We start from the raw sequence: 21,863 nt of genomic DNA on the forward strand, positions 1-21,863 counted from the left end.
CGATCTAGCAACCTTGCGGCTACTGGCCCAACGCTCTAACCACTAGGCTACCTGCCGCTTAAGAGGGTGTGAACGATGCTGAATGGGTGTAGACAAAGGGCCCTCCAATAGTAGTACCAAAACATTCAAAGGTCATTTTCTCAAAAGTGAGTTAACAAGTTTATCAACTTTCAAAGCAAAATTACTTTCCCATTGTTCCTCAATTGTAGTGTAATGTTTTAGCTCCGAGTCAATACTTTTATCCAATGTAAAAAACTCAATTTCAAATTCTGCTACATTAGACCGATTTGAGCCATTTTACTTTTTAAAATGTAGATCTTCCAAAGGTCTGCATCAGTGGCTTTGTAGGCTGTGTGGAAACCGGAGATGCTAAACGTGTTTATGTTAATGTTCAATTACCGTGAGACCACCAGTTATTTGCATGACAATCACCGACTGACAAAATGTCATGGCTGCTACAGCCCTAGTTGGGGATTCAGCACAGTCTAGTTGTTACACACTGTGCTTCCTCTCCCTTTGCCTCTCCTCTTCTGGTCCACTAGCCCCAGGCGTCTTCCAACATTGTTAGCCCTGCTTCACATTAGCATCATCGTCCGTGAGTGTAATCATGGGTAATAACAGTGTAATCATAGGTAACTGTGCTCGGTTCATAGCGGGCTCACCTCTCTCCCACTTGAATCTCCCCAGCCTCCCCCTAAACTCCACACCCCTACAAGCAGCCCCTGATAGAAGTAGGGCTGCTGTTTTATTCACGGGGAACCCCCGAAGAGAGGAGAGAGCGGGGACCCCTGCCTCACATCAATAAGGCTATGCGAGCCGTGTGTGTCAGAATACGTGTGTATGTGTGGGACCCCTGCCTTGCATCAATGAGGATGCTGCAATCGGCGTTGCTTGCTGTATTTCCATTTGAAAGCGGAATGCCATCATGGAAGCCCTGGTGGACCACTCTCTCACACTGAGAAGGAACAGATGGAAAGGGAGGTTGGGGAAGAGAATAGTTAGGTGAATGGTAGGGGGAAATGGAGGGGAGAGTATGGAGGGATGAGGGAGTGGAGGAGAGAGTTTGAAAGGAGAGTATGGTAGCGGGACATGGGGAGAGCGCCGTGGAGTACTACAGGAAGCTATGGAAGTCATGACGTTCCTACTAGTCCGCTCACATTCAATTATCTAGGAATGTATATTTTTCAAGTGAAGCAAAAATCTAGCGATGATTCAACAGCTCAGAGAATTGAGTTGGTTACTGCGTTTGAGCAATGTGTGTATCAGGAGAGGGGCACTGTCTGCAGGGTTGCTAACAAATGAACGCATCTGGCTTTCAGGGGAAATGGAAAGCCTGACTACCGCTTTAAGACGTTAACAAGGCGACACTCCATCTTAACCATTCCACCTTTACTGGATTGGTTCAACTGTGCAGAGAAGAGAACCTCCCATGACAGTCTTATTTGTTCATCGTCAGGACCAGAAAGAAAGAAATGCCGCTCAGGAGTTTCTTTTTTGCCTGCTACTTTAGGTTAGGAAAGAGAAAACAGAAAGGCGAGATAAATCGAAGATGAAAATGACTTGTTCTCTTTTCTCTCAGCACCCCACTGAGAACGGTGTGTGGACAGCATTGTAAAAGCTTGGTTAGAATACGATACAGTATTACACGCGTGTGTATGATATCCTGTGTGTATGCTTGTATGAATTCATAGTACCTTTGTGTCTCCTGTGGGGTGGCGCTCTAGCAGCCTGTACCAGTAGCAGGTCCATGAAGAACCTTCGTCTGTCCTCCTCTCCAGGTGAAGACAGACTGACCACCTCCCCGTACGTCGTCTGGAACATCAACTTCACCTGGGAGAGACAATAAGAACCATATGAACAAAAACAGCAGAAGCGGCTCATTTACGCGATAGCCAATGGATGTGTGTCTGGTGTATGGAATCAGAATAATTTTCTTGGATTTGCCTAGACTTTATTGAAGTAATATTGATGTTCTGAAGAGCTAAGCCAATGTAATATTGACGACAGTTGTGTTGTGATTTTCAGAAGTAGCAGCAGACGGGTGTTGAATTAAGTTAATAGGGCAGTGCTTTCAACCTATTAAACAAAGGTTCGCCCATGTTGTCGCAAATTAAATATGAGAGCATGTTCTATAAATAGCAGTGTGCAGGACTCTAAAGTGTGACCAATTTGATCGCATATGCAACAAAATATTTTTCTGTGATACCCGGAGTTGAATTTTTTGGAGCACCAGATGCGACTAATGGTGTTTTCACATAGTCCTCTTTAAAATAACCAATCTCAGTCCTCTCTAAAGTGAACGCTGGGGTAAAAAAAAAAGCTATTTAACTCAGTTCCCTTTGTATTCACACTGCCCTTGAATGAGGACTCAAACTCTTTTGCCAGTTCACTTCAACTATTTTGTAGACCAAGTCCTGTTTGCATTCACATTTCTATGTTTAGAAAGGAACCAATATCTTTTTCCAACATGCAGGTTTTTAGAAAGTGCAGGACAAGCCATTCAATCAGGATGTGTTATCAGACAGCTAGATCCCTACTTACATTTTGGAAGCTAATAAATTGCATTTAAAATATGGGACATAATAATTGTAATCAGAAGATACCAATAAAATGTACATGTTTAATAGTAACAGAATAAATAGCAATAGAATAACTGCAGAATACATCATGCTGTAATTGTAAATTGTACATCCAAGGTAGGCTACTGCCCCTTTAAGAGCTAGAAAATATTTTGTACCCCATGTTGTCTTTTGTCCCCAATTTGTTGTCTTCTCACACTATTCAATCCCCCCAATCAATAAACACCTTATGAAGCGCTCTTAGCCTATAGATCACATATTGCAAACAATCTCTCCTAAAAACTCCACACTTTTGAATTTCTGTGCGTTCTTGACAAATCACTAAATCAAATAAAATAACCATTTCTGCGAACCTGCACATCATCATCTTATCTCTTTTGTGGCACCAAAGTGGCAGGGGAAAGAGTGTTGCAGTAGTCTAGTGTGTGGTACAGGAATAATGACAAGCAAACCTGGGGAGTTTTCCAAATAAGTCTGTTCTTCAAATTTCTGCCCTGCTAAAGCTGCCCTGGTCTACTATAAGTGCTGCTATTTTGAAGTGAAAACGTCTAGGAGCAACAACGGCTCAGTCGTGAAGTGGTAGGCCACACAAGCTCACAGAATGGGACCGGTGAGTGATGAAGCGAAAAAGTTGTCTGTCCTCGGTTGCAACACTCGCTACTGAGTTCCAAACTGCCTCTGGAAGCAACGTCAGCACTAAAACTGTTCGCCGGGAGCTTCATGAAATGGGTTTCCATGGCCGAGCAGCCAAGCCTAAGATCAACATGCGCAATACCAAGTGTCGGCTAGAGTGGTGTAAAGCTGCCGCCATTGGGCTCCGGAGCAGTGAAAATGCATTCTGTGGAGTGATTAATCACGCTTCACCATCTGGCAGTCCGACAGACGGATCTGGGTTTGGCGGATGCCAGGAGAAAGCTACCTACCCAAATGCATAGTGCCAACTGAAAAGTTTGGTGGAGGAGGAATAATGGTATGGGGCTATTTTTTAATGGTTCCGGCTAGGTCCCTTAGTTGCAGTGAAGGAAAATCTTAATGCAACAGTATACAATGACATTCTAGACAATTCTGTGCTTCCAACTTTGTGGCAACAGTTTGGGAAAGGCCCTTCCCTGTTTCAGCATGACAATGCCCCATGCACAAAGTGAGGTCCATACAGAAATGGTTTGTCGAGATCGGTGTGGAAGAACTTGACTGGCCTGTACAGAACCCTGACCTCAACCCCATAAAACACCTTTAGGATGAATTGGAACGCGGACTACGAGCCAGGCCTAATCGCCCATCATCAGTGCCTGACCTCACTAATGCTCTTCTGGCTAAATGGAAACAAGTCGCAGCAGCAATGTTCCAACATCTAGTGGAAAGTCTTCCCAGAAGACTGGAGGCTGTTACAGTAAGTAGCAAAGGTGGGGGAGAACTCCATATTAATGCTCATGATTTAGGAATGATATGTTTGACAAGCAGTTTTCCACATACTTTTTGTCATGTAGTTTGTACTAGCATTCAAAGTGGTTTTGAATATACTGACTCAACAAGAGAAACAACCTCAGTTGGGCCCAAAGGTCATGACACTTCAGGGGGGTGATTCAAAGGTCACAGCCGAGTCAGCTCAAGTTACCGACCTGGTATTGAACCCCAGTCAGTGACAGGACAAGAGACCACGTTAGCCAACTGAGCTAAAGCCTAGGTGTTAATATTGGGAGCTAAGAGAAGTCTTCAGGTCTCAGGAAAGGTTACTCATCTGGCAGGCATAGTTAAACGACTGTATAGTACACAACCCTAGACTTCCAATCACTGTGCAGAATACATTGAGGGCGGGCTCAGCTTCTATTCCACAGCCTGCTGTTCACTTCCTACGATGCCTTCCTCAGCTCCACACACTGATCCTCGTTCTTTGACAAGTTTGTTTTCTCCATTCCCCTCTGTTCTCCAGTCTTTCTTGGCCAAACCTGGGCCAGAGATTCCTTGACAAGGAAACGAGAAAACGAGGGAAGGAGAAAGGGAGCATGGCAGGGAGGGAGAAAGGGCACAGCACACACCAGCTAATGATTTTACTCCAGCATGGTCAAGGCTGTGGGGTATGGAGGGATTGGTGGAGTGAGAGGGGGATGAACAGAGGAGAGGGAGGGAGGAGAGGGCTCTCTGGCTGAGGAGCAGTAGAGCAGAGCAGTAAAGCCAAGCAGAGCCTCTACTGCTCTGGAAGAATAACCAATCCTCTGGTCTGCTAAATTACAAAAAGGTATTTATGTCTCCCAAATTTTCTTTGCTTCCCCAGCCCTTTCCCTGCTTAATTCTCTCCTTCCCTCTTCTTGCTCCTTCACTCCAGCTCCTCATTTTCGCTATAGAACAAGTGAGAGGGCTGCCACTTAATGAGACTTGTATGAATGGATCCATAAACAAATGTTGAAAAGGGAAAGGGACAATAGAGAGAAGATGATACGGTATTGCTGATTGTGTGTGGCGTGCTCAATTGCTCCATTGAATTACAGATTGAATATGGCCTCCGCGTCAGCTAAAACATCAGTACAAAGAGAGCAATTACCTTCACGCCCTCTCCAGTCGACATGATTGGAGAGGGCATTCATTGTTTTCTAAGAACCTGAAACGGACTCTTCATTTCACACTTTAAAGGACTCAAACAAAGAAACTAAAACATAGCGCGTCACTGTCCGTTGCCATTGTTTTCAATGACAGCGGAGATCTATGGTGTCTCTCAGGACTTTACAACAGGGACATATACATACTGTACTTCAAAAGCAGCTAGTACTCATTTATTGGTTTATTGATCGGAGATGAACTAATCAATGGTCTCACCCCCATACTTGTGTTGGCTTTACAATCTCTTGAGAATAGAATAACATGGATTAAGTGAAGAGGTTGTGCCTGCTGTTGATGCGTTTTGAAACACACTTCTACCATCACCACCACCGCATGCTTCTGCCAGCTCCAAGGGTGGGGGATTAGTGTGCGTGCGAGCGAGAGAGAGAGCAACAGGGATGATTCTACAGAGGTGTGACAACGCTGGCAGACCACCAGAGCACACAAACTGGGACTCGCTCTGCCTCTGAAGCCCAACTATGAATGAGTCACTCAGATCGGGCACAAAACCACCCAACAGGCACCTCTAACCCCCATACTTCTACCATCACATCTACCCACCTCTTGCTCAGCTTGAAAGCACTGTGTTCAGCCTCCGAGACGGCTTACCAACCACGCCCCACCTCCATTACTTCAAGTACCACCACTCTACCTCCAGCTCACCCACCCTAGCTCCAGCACAGATTTGAGGGCATGGATCCCTGACATGGAGGATGCATGCACTCAAAGACTTGGTCTCTATTGGTTGGCCTAACTATAGGTAGTCTACTCGTGATGTATTGCTTGTTTATTTTTTGCATTCGAAGCACTATGAGATTGTTAGCAGTTTATGTTATTCTTCAATAACAAACCCCAAAGCAAATCTGGGGGGAAAAATAGATTTATTTGAGAAGGACAAATCATAGATGTTATGCTGGGAAGCAGATGTTCCGTCTTTCCGGTCCTCAGTTTTTCTCCACAGAACAAAGAAACAGGATGCCACTTATAACCCCCCACCCTAGCCTAGAGTTGACAAATCAGAAGTCCTTGCAGTATAACTGGGCCAATGGCCAAATAACAAGTATCCTGCTCCAGACTCAATGTACAGACCAATGAAAACATGGCACACGTAGCGCTGAGTTCAGGACTGATATTCCACAGATTCTAAACAGCTGTTGAACTGAACCAACTATTTCCATTGACAATTCCCTATTGACCATTAGAACTCTCGTCCTCTGCGTTGTGAATTTATCTTCAAAATATTTTTACAAGATGATGAAAAACACTAAAGAAATGTAAATTATTATTATTATTATTATTATGCTGGGGAGACTGGCAGCTGGGACCACCTGCCTTGTCACTCTCGCGCCATCCGTCATTCTTTCCCTGCCCATCCCTCTCTATTCCTTCTCTCCCATGCTGGTACTGTAAGAGTGGTGGTGGTCTGTTGGCTGTGTAGGGATGACACCCCATGTCAAGGAGTGTTGCTGAGTGGACAGCTGTCACCCATGTGTGCCAGAACAACACAACACATTAAGACCATCTGAACCCAGTGCCAGAACACCCCCGGATGTAGACCGATAGACAGAAAGAGCGAGAGAGAGTGACAGGAAAGAGAGAGCGACACCAACAGACAGAGCGAGAGAGAGGAGAGAGAAAGAGACAGGGGAGAGACACTGATCAAGACAGAGAGACGCTATGTGCCCACCTCCCACAAAATGAGGTGGAAACCGAGATGCACTTCCTAACCTCCTGCCAACTGTATGACCAGAGAGACAGATATTTCATTTGAAAACAAATCCAAACTTGATAAACTCCCCTTTCTATTAGGTGAAATACCACATACCACAGTAGAAATATGTGACCTGTTGCCACAAGAGAAGGGCAACCAGTGGAGCACAAACATCATTGTAAATACAACCTATATCTGTTTATTGATTTTCTTTCATACTTTAACCATGTACACAGCCAATAATATAACATAACTTATTTATTCATTAATTTAGTTTCTTATCCATTTCACTTGCTTTGGCAACGTAAATATATGTTTTCCACGCCACACACAGATACGGGGAGGGGGAGGGAGCCGCACACAGATACGGGGAGGGAGCCGCACACAGATACGGGGAGGGGGAGGGAGCCGCACACAGATACGGGGAGGGGGAGGGAGCCGCACACAGATACGGGGAGGGGGAGGGAGCCGCACACAGATACGGGGAGGGGGAGGGAGCCACACACAGATACGGGGAGGGGGAGGGAGCCACACACAGATACGGGGAGGGGGAGGGAGCCACACACAGATACGGGGAGGGGGAGGGAGCCACACACAGATACGGGGAGGGGGAGGGAGCCACACACAGATACGGGGAGGGGGAGGGAGCCACACACAGATACGGGGAGGGGGAGGGAGCCACACACAGATACGGGGAGGGGGAGGGAGCCACACACAGATACGGGGAGGGGGAGGGAGCCACACACAGATACGGGGAGGGGGAGGGAGCCACACACAGATACGGGGAGGGGGAGGGAGCCACACACAGATACGGGGAGGGGGAGGGAGCCACACACAGATACGGGGAGGGGGAGGGGGCCACACACAGATACGGGGAGGGGGAGGGAGCCACACACAGATACGGGGAGGGGGAGGGAGCCACACACAGATACGGGGAGGGGGAGGGAGCCACACACAGATACGGGGAGGGGGAGGGAGCCACACACAGATACGGGGAGGGGGAGGGAGCCGCACACACAGATACGGGGAGGGGGAGGGAGCCGCACACACAGATACGGGGAGGGAGCCGCACACAGATACGGGGAGGGAGCCGCACACAGATACGGGGAGGGAGCCGCACACAGATACGGGGAGGGAGCCGCACACAGATACGGGGGGTGGGGTGGGGAGCGAGACGCACACAGATAGAGTGGGGGAGACGCGAGCTGCAAACAGATATGGGCGGGTTCTGGGGGGGAAGAGCCGCATATAAATATACAGAGGGGGGGGAAGAGAGCGAGCCGCACACAGATACAGAGAGGGGGCGTGGACATTCAACTTACTCTTGAAAGTTGTAATAGTAGAATGCACAACGTGCAATTTGGAAATTGGGTAGTGCATCAGAAGTTCTCCTTGTCATGTCAGTCACTGCAGACCTTAGAGAGCGATTTATAACGTGTCAACTACTTTGTTGTAATGTTTGAGTCACATGAACACAAATAAGACAAATTTGCTTTAAACAGCGCTGGTGCTCACATAAATAGAAGTGGCTGGCGGGGCATCCCCCCCGAGTGAAAAAGTTTGGGAACCACTGAGCTAGAAGACCACTTCCCTCTATCTCATTTGGTTCTTTCTTTATTCCTATTCTAATCCCCGATGAGTGGACTAACTCAGAGATGGCACTCTGCATAGTGGGAGAAGGGATTTATAGATGTAGGGAGAGACACAGAAGGAGAGGTGGAGTGAGAGGAAATATGATGAAGGACTTGTGTGTGTTTAGCCTACCTCCTGTGGTAGCTGTGTGTAACACGTCTCTGTGGTGGCGAGGATGAGGAGGGGGGTGAAAGAGGGGACGTCCTGGAGTAGAGAGAAGAAGGTGTTCTTCACCGTGTCGCTGACCGAATCCCACCAATCACAGATATGGGGCATGAACACCACACTGGGCACGCTCCGACACGCCTCACGGAACACCTGGAACACACATAGCCAGACATCATAAATTTGCGATGAGTATATTCTGGCCCAAAACAGATGCAATGATATATGTGTGATAGGTGTGTGTACGCATGCATGTGTGTTACCTGAGCGCAGGACTCCTCGGGTGTCTTGGCGCTGACAGAGTAGAGTGTGGGCAAGTCAAGGAGGTGGACAGACAGCTTGTCCAGGTGGTGTAACACAGCAGGGGCCAGGTGAGAACTCTGTCCCGAACCGGGGGGACCCGCCAGCAGCAGGCGAGGCCGGTACGACGTGGGCTGGTGAAGGGCTGATCTGGAAGGAGGAAAAGAGAAGGAGGATCAGCTTCTATCTTTTAAATGAGTTCTTACATCACCAATTAGGTTATCAGTCTCCAGTTATTTGAGGTTTGATAACTGTTAAAGGACTATAATCTCCATAATAAGAATTTTAATATGATACCAATACCATAGAAAACCTTTTTTTGTATTCGACAAAGTCACAATTACATGTTTCAGCATTTTTTGTACTGGTTCCCCATGGGAAACAAACCTGGCATCACGGGATAGAAACTCCGCAACGGCTCTGTTTAATCGTTGGGCATCTTTTGAGTTACATTTGAAATGTTTGATGTCGACATTTTTTTCAGAGACAGAATTAATCAATTATACAATCATTTTGACTTTGGTAAAAACAAACTACATAACGGTAATAATTTATTTGAATGGTAAATCTCTATTGATAAACTGGGTTAATCAAGATGTAGCCTAGACAATACAGGTGAATGTATCGTGTTATTGAGCTTGTTTTGGCTGATTTCATGGGGCTATAGGTGACAATCTGTTTCTCTTCAATTTGGGACTTGTTTAATTGTACAGATCAACAACATATTGCATATTATCGCGAAGTACTAAGGTAGTGAATTGTTGTTAGCTTCAGCTGTAAGCTAGCAAGGAAAGTTAGCCTACAAAGCTGGAAGCTACTGGTGTCTACCATTGTTAGGTGTTCTAGCCTATAGAATGAACAGTAATAGTTTCAACATGCCGTGTTGCATTATTCAAGTGTGTCAACTTCACTGCAGCATGAATGGGGAGCTAACATGATGTAACCAGGACAGTCTAGAGCAGGGATGTTTAACTTTCTTGGGGGTGGGGGCCACAAGAAATCTGAACTGATCATGAGGGGCCTCAGTTGGTCTGCATACCCAGTTAAGAGTACATTTTTTGCAATTCTACAAATGTTTGCATGGGACGTAAAGCAAACTGTTGCAGTTTTCTGCAATTCTATACATTTAGCCATGGGTGGAGAAAAATGTACTGTTTTACAGCTCATTTCCTGCAATTCTACACATTTTTCAATAGGGAGGGGAGAAATGTTTGCAGTTTTTAATATGATATCTGAGTTGGACTGACTAACAAAATGAATGGAGGCCCCCGGCGGGTAATTCGACCATGATAACTACAAGTTTAGATAGCTGGAAGCAAGACTCATTTACCAATCTAAAACATTTTTGCTGACATGGGCTAATTGAGTGACCATCAGTGACTGACAAAAGAAAAACTGTCAATCAACAACCAATTGTGTATTGTACTATTGTAACACACAACAGTAAATTCAGACCGACAGTTCCTAATTTATTTATTTTTATATCTGAGGGCCTTCAAAACGGGGGTTGATAGACACCCATCCCTGGTCTATAGCTGGCTCTAGCAATGAGTAAGTGGAGAAGGCAATAGGCAAGCACGGTGAGCTCATGCTATAAAGAGGACACCAGCGACGTTGATAGACTTGATCCTCTCAATCAGTATACAACTTGAGACACATGACAGAAGTACCGAAAGTAAGATTCTAGTACTGAACCGTTTTTCATGTTCTAATATTGAAAAAGTACACAAGTTCCAGTATACTGTGAAACACTAATTATCTTTGACCATATTAGCCGTCTATATCAGATAAAGTGCTTCTTAGATCGACGTGAATAAAATGGAGAACATTAAATCTTCCCTGGCCTGTATTGGGGGCGGCAGGTAGCCTAGTGGTTAGAGCGTTGGGACAGTAACCTGAACAAGGCAGTTAGCCTACCGGGGAACAGTGGGTTGTCATTGTAAATAAGAATTTGTTCTTAACTAACTTACCTAGCTAAATAAAGGTTAAATAAAAAAAAATATATGACAGGACTGAATTGTGGTTTGACTGTCATTCTACTTGTTGCCATAAGGTGGCATTAAAACACGGGGTAGAGGCTAGCTGCGTGTTCTGTAGTCAGACTCACATGGTGAAGTGTAGGACAGGTGTGTGTGCCGTAGAGGGGTATGTCTTTGGGGATCCCGGCTGGAGGTTGTAGATGGAGGGAGCTGGTCCATCCGTCTCCTCTTCACTGACCTCCTCTAGCAGGTGATTGTCAACGTCTAGCAGGAAGGAAGGACAGGAGGAAATAATGTCAGTCAGACAAACTGTGTGTGTGTGAAATAAAATGACGTTGAGACACAAAAATATGTAGGTAATAGATCAAAATGCATATAGGCCTAGGCATGGCCTAATAGATCACATATAGGCCTAGGCATGGCCTAATTAACAGGCCTTTGAGCAGAACTTGCTCCAGGAAGAATAAAGGCTAGAGAAAGCTCTGGTGTTATTAGTAGAGACATCATGGTTTATTAGGGAGATAACACTACACCTTCCTCCCTAAATGTCTTTAACAGGGTTCTAGACTAACATTTTCCACTGGTGCTGCCAACTTTTTCAGCTGATGGCACCAATGTTTTGCCACTACACACCAATAATGACCTGACCTGTGTCTCATAATATACCTGCATTCCATACAGAACCAGGCTAATAATGACTAGCCATCTTAAATTAGCATGCCCTTGCCGTACTTGACATTCAGGTAAATTTGCCAGGCCAGCGCCAACTGAAAGATACTGGCCCGAATGAAAAGATTACTGGCCCGGGAAAGCGGATGATGCACGCATAATGCATAAAGCCCAGGGGTCCCCAATTACATTTATCTGTGGGACGATTTTTCCTTGAGCGAATGGTCGTGGGAGACATTGTTTGTAATCATTTGTTAACTGCAAATTGACGGCAAGAATCCTAAACAGATATAGTATTTCACGAAAAACAAATCATTTCAAACCCTTGACTAGCCTACATTGGGATGTGATCACATAGGCCTCTATTTATGCATGGGAATCCTTGGAAACAGATTTCCAAAATTAAAAATCACAGAGCTGATTTCCTGGTGATTTTGCAGTCATATGTCCAACAATGAAAACGATTTCAAAAATAAATAATAATGAGAGAGGACAGACAAAGAGAGAGAGAGACACAGAGATGGATACAATAGGTGTTGGCCAGTATATTTATTAATTTAGCTCTGAAAAAAAAAAAAAAAATGTAAAAAAATAAAAATCACCCACTGGCCCGAATTTAGCCCATGGGATGCCTATTGGGGAACCCTGCTATAGCCGATAATGACCAACCCACCATACATAAGTAATTACATTTTAACTTAACAATATCGTATTTCCATTAATTGTTTGGAGGGAAAAAAAGACTAAATACAACCTTGCCGCAATCTCAAAAAGGGTGTTATTGTTAGCGAAAATCTGTTCGATCTTCTGGTAAATTACGTTTTCCCCGTTTAGTTACCCCAGGTTTCCCTATTTTATCAGGTTTTCACTCAAAAAAATAACACTTTTCTTATAGAAAAACTACACAAATGGGATGTTCTAAGTCCACAACAATGGTTCAACCAAATCAGGAGCCCACTTTTGAGGTCTGGGAAGAATAAATAAAAATATGAAGGGTACAGTTGCCCTTTAATTCAACTACACACCTAGCAAGAGGCCGTTGTGTTTGGCTAGCGGTGTTTTTTTTTACTGTACAATGTTTACTGTACATGTGATGGCAGAGTTTGCTAAACAAATGCCCCGCGATGATACAGATCATGATATTCTGCCAGGTAGGCCTACTTCGCAGTCAACATTTAATTGGGAAGGTTTTTGTAAAAGGCTTTAGAAAGTGTTAATTCAAACAGTGCATGATGACTGAAACGCGCATAGCAAAGTTGCATACCCTTTGCTGTTTGAATAAATCCTAGGGAAAAAAAGAGCTAATTGTGACCCTAGCTACCAGGAAAGAGAGGCAAAAGGAGAAAGATAAACAGATTACCTCCTCCACTGTCCCTGTGCTGTGTTTCTGCGTGGGGGAAGACTCGGAGCAGGACCTCCAGCACCGTGGCCAGTGTGTTGGCTAGTAGGGGGCGTATGTTGGGGGCCAGAGCTCGGCCTGGAGGAGCCTGGGCTCTCTGGGAAGCTGGGACGATGGTCCGCAGAGCATGGCTGAAGTCCCCAGGCCTCAGCACGATGGTACTGTTAGACACATAAGATTGATCAATACTTGATCCAAAAGGGAAATTTAGTGTCCACAGATTAAACACATTTAAATGCAAATTCTAACCTCCACTTAAATCAAATGTTCACTTAGTCATGCTTTGATGTCAATGGGAGAGACTGCATGAATTGTAACAAATGGAAGTTAGGATTCACCCCATACAGACAAGACAATTGATTCCAGTCTATTACTATGGTTTTTTTATTCTTTCAGTTTCCTTCTCCTCTGCATGGTTACCTGACGTCCAGCTGCAGCTTAACACTGCTGCCGTAGATCTGGGGGTAGCAACGCCGCAGTGCCACCAGGGTCGCCTCTGTGCAAAGTGCTTTGATGTCTGCGCCACAGTAACCTGGAACAGGGGAGTGGAGGGGTTAAATGAATGAACCGAAAAAGTAGTAAACCAAACATAAAATGTTGCAGTTGTAAACTTTAATAAAATGTGAGTTTGTCTCCTACCGACACATTTCTCAGCCAGCTCATTTACAAACTGTTCAGCCAGTCTAGGATTCCAGTCCTGTGTGTGGATCTCAAGGATTTGTCTTCGGGCCTAGAGAATAATACAAAGAAAGAGAGAGACAGACAACACCGACAGACAAAGAGCGAGAGAAATATAGGGATGGAGAGAAAAAGAAAAATATGGTCTATAATTTTTTTTTTTTAAAGTCACTATCGACCCTTCTCACACCACAGTGGGTTTCTGATCAGCAAGGTCTCTCTCTGCTGAGCTCTGCCGGCTGAGTGTCTCTGTATTTGTGTGTCTCTCTGCTGACAGAAGCAAACAGACTGGGCTTTGATTATTCAGAATCTCACTGTGAGGACAAACGACAGGAGTCAACCAATTAGACAGCTCAACGGGTAGAGGGGATTGCTATGCACCGCTAGGCTGGGACTCGCACACAGTCAGTCACTCACACACACACCCACCACTGGGGTTGGACTACACAAGTAGCTGGGCTGGGACTGACAAAGACACACACACACACACCTGGGCTTTGACTGACACATGCAGACAAACCACTAGGCTGGGACACTAATGTGTGTTGTACACACACACCCAGACACACAGGAGCGGTTGGAACACACACACTGAAAGGATAAAACTCCAAAAACATATATTGAACAAAAATATAAACATGTAAAGTGTTGTTCCCATGTTTCATGAGCCAAGAAAAAAATCCTAGAAATGTTTCATATACAAAAAGCTTATTGCTGTCCAATTTTGTGCACAAATTTGTTTACATCCTTGTTAGTGAGCATTTCTTATTTGCCAAGATAATCCATCCACCTGACAGGTGTGCCTCATCAAGAAGCTGATTAAACAACATGATCATTACACAGGTGCACCTTGTGCTGGGGAAAATAAAAGGCCACTCTAAAATGTGCAGTTTTATCACACAACAATGCCACAGATGTCCCAAGTTTTGAAAGAGTGTGCAATTAGCATGCTGACTGCAGGAATGTCCACCAGAGCTGTTGCCAGAGAATTACATGTTAATTTCTCTACCATAAGCCACCTTCATCATTTTAGAGAATTTGACAGTATATCCAACTGGCCTCCACAGACCACGTGTAACCACGACAGCCCAGGACCAACACATCTGGCTTCTTCACCTGCAGGACCGTCTGAGGAGTATTTTTCGGTCTGTAGTAAAGCCCTTTTGTAGGGAAAAACTCATTCTGATTGACTGGACCTGGCTGCCCAGTGGGTGGGCCTATGACTGCGCCCCTGGCCCACCCATGGCTGCGCCACTGCCCAGTCATGTGAAATCCATAAATTATGGCTTACCAAATATATTTAAATTGACTGATTTCCTTCCATGAACTGTAACTCAGTAAAATCGTTGAAATTGTTGCATTTATATTTTTGTTCAGTATACCATGACAGCCACCGACTTAAATGATTGGGATTACAGTATAAAACAAGTACCAACAATCCATTTCATAGTGTATTCATCGTGCCATAATCCTATATACATGATTCCTACTTCCTCACCTTCTTGTCAGGCAGGTTGAAGAGGAACTCCCTGTCAAAGCGTCCAGGCCTCCGTAGAGCAGGGTCTATGGAGTCCAGCCTATTGGTAGCACCGATCACCACGATTTCCCCTCGGCTGTCCAGACCATCCATCAACGCCAGCAGAGTGGACACTATGGAGCTAAAGAAGGGAAGGAGAGAGGGATAGGGAGAGAGTATGGTCAAACCATTACTAAAAACTGATCACTCACATTCATTATTGATTGTCAGAGACCATCATCAAATGGAGATGTCTAACAGCTACTCCTGCTTCATATAGCACCTATGTATCTGGTCCTGTCTGCTGGAGCGCACTGGGGCCAGCCCGTCTATTTCATCAAAGAAGATTATGGAGGGCCTCATCAGGTACGCCTGGAAGAGAGCAGAACACGCAACATAAGTCTGGGCTAGAGGAGCATAAGCTAGCCTGAACACAGTATTCTGGATGGCAACTGGACCAAGTAAGCACACTACAAACAGATAGGGAATTATTTATTAAATACCTTACCTGACACTGTCCAACAGATACGCCTTGGCTTGTGCCTAGGGCTGTGGCAGTCATGACATTTTGTCAGGCGGTTATTGTCATGCAAAAGACTGCCGCTCTCACAGTAATTGACCATTAACAAAAACATTTAGCATCTCCAGGCCTCTACGCATACGCGCCTTTGGAACATATACAATTTAAAAAGCCTAATAAATCTATTTAATGTGTACCATCACAATCCATTATTTTAGGCAGTTCTAAAGAAACGTGAAGAAAAAGTATTTTGGAAGAACAGAATATGAGTTGGCCTACTGTATGTTATCTGGCTATGCTCCATGCCAAAGGCTTGTTCATTTAGCAGATAAGATAGGCGTATAAGTCCCATGCCATTATTTTATATTACATGATGTTATAGTAAGAATAATAACTGAACCTAGCTGAATAAAATAGAAAGTATATTTTTTCCATTCCGGAGCGAGTGCGCATATGAAGTGTATATGTTGAGGGTAAAAGTTATCATTTGAAACAGGTCCAATATGTTAGATTTACATTTAAAAATGTATTACAAATAAATAACAGAAATACCTTATATCGGTATTCAGACCCTTTGCTATGAGACTCAAAATTGAGCTCAGGTGCATCCTGTTCCGATTTATCATGCTTGATGTTTCTACAGCGTGATCGGAGTCCACCTGTGGTACATTTAATTGGACATGATTTGGAAAGGCACACAGTGCATGTCAGAGCAAAAACCAACCCATGAGGTCAAAGGAATTGTCCATAGAGCTCCGAGACAGGATTGTGTCGAGGCACAGATCTGGGAAGAGAACCAACAAATGTCTGCTGCATTGAAGGTCCCCAAGAACACAGTGGCCTCCATCATACTTAAATGGAAGAAGTTTAGAACCACCAAGACTCTTCCTAAAGCTGGCCGCCCGGCCAAACTGAACAATCGGGGAAGAGCAGCCTTGTTCAGGGAGGTGATCAAGAACCCGATGGTCACTCTGATAGAGCTCCAGAGTTCCACTGTGGAGATGGGAGAACCTTCCAGAAGGACAACTATCTCTGCAGCACTCCACCAATCAAAGTAGTAGTGGCTTCAGGACAAGTCTCTGAAATGGCCCAGCCAGAGCACGGACTTGAACCCAATCGAACATCTCTGGAGAGACCTGAAAATAGCTGTCCAGCAACACTCCCCATCCAACCTGACAGTGCTTGAGAGGATCAGCAGAGAAGAATGGGAGAAACTCCCCTAATAAAAGGTGTGCCAAGCTTGTAGCGTCATACCCAAGAAGACTTGAGGCTGTAATCTCTGCCAAAGCTGCTTCAACAAAGTACTGAGTAAAGGGTCTGAATATTTATGTAAATGCCATAATTATGGGTTTTTTTGCAAAAAAACTAACGTTTTTGCTTTGCCATTATTGGGCATTGTGTGTAGATTGATCAGGGAAAGAAATCGATTGAATACATTTTCGAACAAGGCTGTAACCTAACAAAATGTGGAAAAGGGTTCTGAATACTCTCCGAATGCACTGTATAAGGGCCCAATCCTTTTCATTCAGTTCTTTTTTGGGGGGGTGGTGGCTTGGGCTAATATATAGGCCTATGCGTAAGCTCTAATATGCGTATGAATGAACATATTGAATCAATCATCACCCTAGAAAGCGCTGTCCATTTCGTTGTTAGGCTTTGAAACAACATCCACAACGACCATGTTTTCCACTCAATTTCAACCTGTTGAACTTCTTTCTTCAAATTGATCAATGAGGTGAGTTTTAAAAGCACGATACTGTTTTGATGAGAAGTGTTTGATGTGATATTCGATTGCATTTGCATTGACGTCAGCGTGGTTAGAAGGACACTAGAGCCCTGAGTACCAGGCCATAAACAGCCTGATGGTCGATAGCGAGTTGGCTACTACCAACGCATGTCCAGAGTTCATAAGAGGAGATTACCGTGACTCAGACACGTGGAATTGTACTGCAGTCATGAAATTGTGTCAGTCAGTGATTGTTAAGCAAATAACTGCCGTTCTCATGATAATTGACCGTAATTAACATAAACACATTAAGCATCTCCAGGCTTCCACACCTACAAGCCACTGATGCAGACCTTTGGAAAATCTACATTATAAAAATCGATTTAATATTATAGCCTACACCATTACAATTAAGCTATTATTTACTTTACATGGAACCCAAACCGGCTGCGCGTGTGCGCCATCGTGCATAAATTTATTTTGTCCCCCCACACCAAATGTGATCACGACACGCAGGTTAAAATATCAAAACAAACTCTGAACCAATTATATTCATTTGGGGAAAGGTCGAAAAGCATTAAACATTTATGGAAGTTTAGCATGCTACCTTGCACTTGCTAGCTAATTTGTCCCATTTAGCTAGCTTCTTGTTGCTAGCTAATTTGTCCTGGGATAAACATTGAGTTGTTATTGTACCTGAAATGCACAAGGTCCTCTACTCCTACAATTCATCCACACATAAAACGGTCAACCGAAACGTTTCTAGTCATCTCTCCTCCTTCTAGGCTTTATATTGCGATTGGAAACTTTCATAAATTAAGTGCATTACCGCCACTGACCTCGTTCATCTTTCAGTCACAAACGTGGGTATAACCAATGAAGAGATGGCACGTGGGTACCTGCTTCTATAAACCAATGAGACGGGAGAGGCAGGACTTGCACCGCGATCTGCTTCACAAATAGAACTGACTTCTATTTTAGCCCTTGGCAACGGAGACGCTCGTTGGCGTGTGCAAGCAGTGTAGGTGCAATAATTGAATAATACAGATTTCTAAATTCATTTTGCAATGCTTGCGCACACGACACGAATGGTGTCGTCAGCCTGTTAGACAGGTCTAAAGAAACATGATATGAAGAAAATGTAGCCTATTTCAGAAGAACAAATCAAATCCCATTTTTATTGGTCACATACACATATTTAGCAGATGTTATTGCAGGTGTGGAAAAATGTTTGTGTTCAAGGATAGCATACTCGAGTTGTCCTTATGTTAGGCCCTGATACGGCTATGGCATATGGCTGTGGGCTACACTAGTTCATTTAGCAGACAAGATTTGCTTAGAATTCCGTGGCATTATTTAGTGTTATTTTATAGTATGGAGAATACAATTGAACATAGCTGAATAAAATTAAATATTTTCTCCAAACGATTTCCAAGGAAGTGCACACATGCGGCTATTCTGTGTTGAGCGGTAAATGCTTAATTTAGCAACTTCAGTTGTAATAAACGATAGCCTATATGTTTAGATTTTTTATACATTAAGGCTGCATGATGAGACTAATGAGGATTTGAATAAAGTTGCATGAAAGGCATGAGCTGTGATAGGTTTCTTGTGCAGGCCATACATCATCAGTCTCTCATTCACAATTTAACAAGCACTTGATAATATTCTCACCAGGCCTCAAATTTCCTGGCGGCATCGCCCTTGTGTGGCCATAATGCCCCCCCCCCAAAAATCCATGCCTTTTGTGGCCATTTTGCCCTTGGGCTGAATATAATAATTCCCTTCTCCCGGCTGCCGTGCTCCAAAAAACCTCACTCACAGCTATCTCAATTCTTATTAGCTAATGTGCGTCATGTGATCAGATCTTCTCACAGGCATCTCAGCTAAGGCTATAAGTGAAGAGACATCGGGGACGCAAATGCGCACGCACCTCTTATCGAATTCCGAGGCGCATATTGAAGATATTAGAACTGTCCACATTTACTTTGTCAGCCAACAAGAGGAGTAGGCCTAATGAACAGGAAAAGCACTGGCCTGTGTAAATCTGCTATCCCCCATAGTACAAAGGTTGACCAATTGTATTCTACTTGTCCTTCTGTGCAAGAAATAAATATTTCAAACATAGTCTGGGACAGTTGTGGGATGCAATAGATCCCAAATTCATACTCGCATCAAAAAACCTTTTAAAAGCAATGAGGCTGACGCAACAGATCAGAACATTTAGCTTAAAATGTTGATCAACTAGCTAATTCTTCACATTATAAGCGCAGCACTGCACATATGGCACTAGGCTATAAGCGCAAATGTTCCAAAATGCAATCAATTAACGGGAAAACACTTTTTATAATAAAGGTGCATTTTTATGGTGAAAATGATCTTCCCCAAACTTAACTCAGGCACCCCGTATTTATGCCAGTTAAGCTTTACAAACGGTGTAGAGCGTATTTGGCCACTTTAGTTGTGATACAAAACATATAGGCCTATGGGCAAGGCTACATGAGGTGTGCTACTATGATTTGAAAAAGTCAAAACTGCACATGCTGGGCATCATCCACAAGTGATAATACATCATTCACAATTGATAGACTAATGTCACACATCAGGATATTCTTAATTTAATGTTGTCTTTACATACACTAAATCATTTTTATTTAACCTTTATTTAACTAGGCAAGTCAGCTAAGAAGAAATTATTATTTACAATGACGGACTACCACGGATGATGCTGGGCCAATTGTGCGCCGCCCTATGGGACTCCCAATCACGGCCGGTTGTGATACAGCTCTTAAAATAATGTGTGTGAAATTAGGTTTGATTTAGAATGGACCATTATCATGCACCTGTCTCGGAACAGGAGCATGGGAAAAAAATACATGTCATCTATGTGTTAACTCGAAATGACACAACGACAAGGTTCCAGTTTAACAAAGTTTACTATACCGTATGAACACACTACAAGGTAGCCATTCCACTCTAGGCTAGGTCCATCAACCAGAAGACTCCCTGCGCAGGCGCACTCTTGACTGAGTGATAGCCCCGTAATAACAGAAATATAGGGATACTTAAAACATGAACTTAACACTATGGACTTAAATAGCGAATGGAGAACGCTTTTCCCGTGGTTTATTTTCATGACAGCCAGGTAGGCTATACTCCTGCAGTAAAGCAAAGCAATGTGCTTAATATCAAGAAAGTTGATAAATAAAGCAGGCCTAGCCTTTAGAAAGCTGATGGCCTCTATTAAAAATAGGAGGATCCCATCAAAACTCTAGGCAGTTGCATAGCCTATAGAAATGTTGCGAAACATGAGCTCCTGGGCTCTCATGAAGTGTTTGATTTTATATTCTAAACCATTTGCATTGATGTCAGAGTGATTAGAGGGACAATAAAGTGCTGAGTACCCGGCAGTTAGCAAGTTTGGTAGGCTACTAATGACCATCATCCGAGCTTGGAGAAGCCTAGTTACCGTGACTAAACGATCACGTGTTATTTGACTGCGGTTATGACTCATGACCGCCGGTGTTGTGTTAATACGGTCACCGTAACAGCCCTAATCATGACTCACGACTGCGGGTGTGGCGGTAACACGGTCACCGCAAGCACTACTCATCCTCACCTGGTCAAAAAGTAGGCGTAGCTGTCGTTCTGATTCGCCGACCCACTTGCTGAGGCAGTCGGCTCCCTTCCTCATGAAGAAAGACACCTTTTTGTCTCCTTGACTACACTCGTTGGCCAAAGCCCGCGCTACAAGGGTCTTCCCTGTACCCGGTGGGCCATAGAACAAACACCCTCTGTGGGAGAGGAGAGAGTGAGAAGTAAATAAGTTTAAAGCAGACACAATCCGTTTTTTGACCTTGGAACTACATTGTGACCATGAAGCAAAAAAATGCTATATTGTTTTTCCTCATCTGTCTGGTTGTAATTAAATAACACATTTCTAAATTGCAAACAAAAGAGGATACATGCTTGATATGTCTGAACATGAATTAATCTGTGTTTCCAGGTGACTTTGGTCTTTACCTCGGGGGCTGTATCTTGAACCTTTCGAAGACCTCTGGATAAAGTAGAGGGAAGACCACCATCTCCTTCAGAGACTGGATGTGGTTGGACAGCCCTCCTACGCTGTCAAACTTCACTGAGGTGTCCAGATTCATGGGGTCCACATCAGCGAGGCTAGCTCCCACCTTGGCCCTGTCCCTCAGCACCCCACTGGCCAGGTCCTCTGCTCTCAGGTTCAAAGGCAGACATCTTTACAAATAACAAATACAGGTGATAAAGATAAGAGTCAGTGTGTGGTGAGCTTTCAGTTGCATAACGGCTGCCATGTATCACCGGGTTTGAAGTGAAGCTAATGTGCTATACAGGACGAGTGGTGAATGGAAAGTGATTTT

General features: G+C 44.1%; 1 protein-coding gene across 2 annotated transcripts in view; it reads right to left on the bottom strand.

The window, feature by feature from the left end:
• The window catches only part of LOC106571770 (ATPase family AAA domain-containing protein 2B), a 154,022-nt gene that overhangs the window by 106,958 nt on the left and 25,201 nt on the right, over positions 1 to 21,863 (bottom strand). For both annotated transcript variants that reach the window (XM_082961919.1, XM_082961920.1), the window contains exons 10-20: positions 21,493 to 21,720; positions 21,089 to 21,263; positions 15,507 to 15,595; positions 15,206 to 15,365; positions 13,669 to 13,759; positions 13,450 to 13,561; positions 12,991 to 13,190; positions 11,090 to 11,225; positions 8,946 to 9,132; positions 8,650 to 8,835; positions 1,695 to 1,830 (exon numbers count right to left, since the gene is read on the bottom strand). In XM_082961919.1, coding sequence (XP_082818045.1) covers positions 1,695 to 1,830; positions 8,650 to 8,835; positions 8,946 to 9,132; positions 11,090 to 11,225; positions 12,991 to 13,190; positions 13,450 to 13,561; positions 13,669 to 13,759; positions 15,206 to 15,365; positions 15,507 to 15,595; positions 21,089 to 21,263; positions 21,493 to 21,720 — 1,700 coding nt within the window. The remainder of the gene's footprint in view (positions 1 to 1,694; positions 1,831 to 8,649; positions 8,836 to 8,945; positions 9,133 to 11,089; positions 11,226 to 12,990; positions 13,191 to 13,449; positions 13,562 to 13,668; positions 13,760 to 15,205; positions 15,366 to 15,506; positions 15,596 to 21,088; positions 21,264 to 21,492; positions 21,721 to 21,863) is intronic.

The sequence above is a fragment of the Salmo salar genome, chromosome 15 (genome assembly GCF_965601325.2).
Source record: "Salmo salar chromosome 15, fSalSal1, whole genome shotgun sequence".
Taxonomy (NCBI): domain Eukaryota; kingdom Metazoa; phylum Chordata; class Actinopteri; order Salmoniformes; family Salmonidae; genus Salmo; species Salmo salar.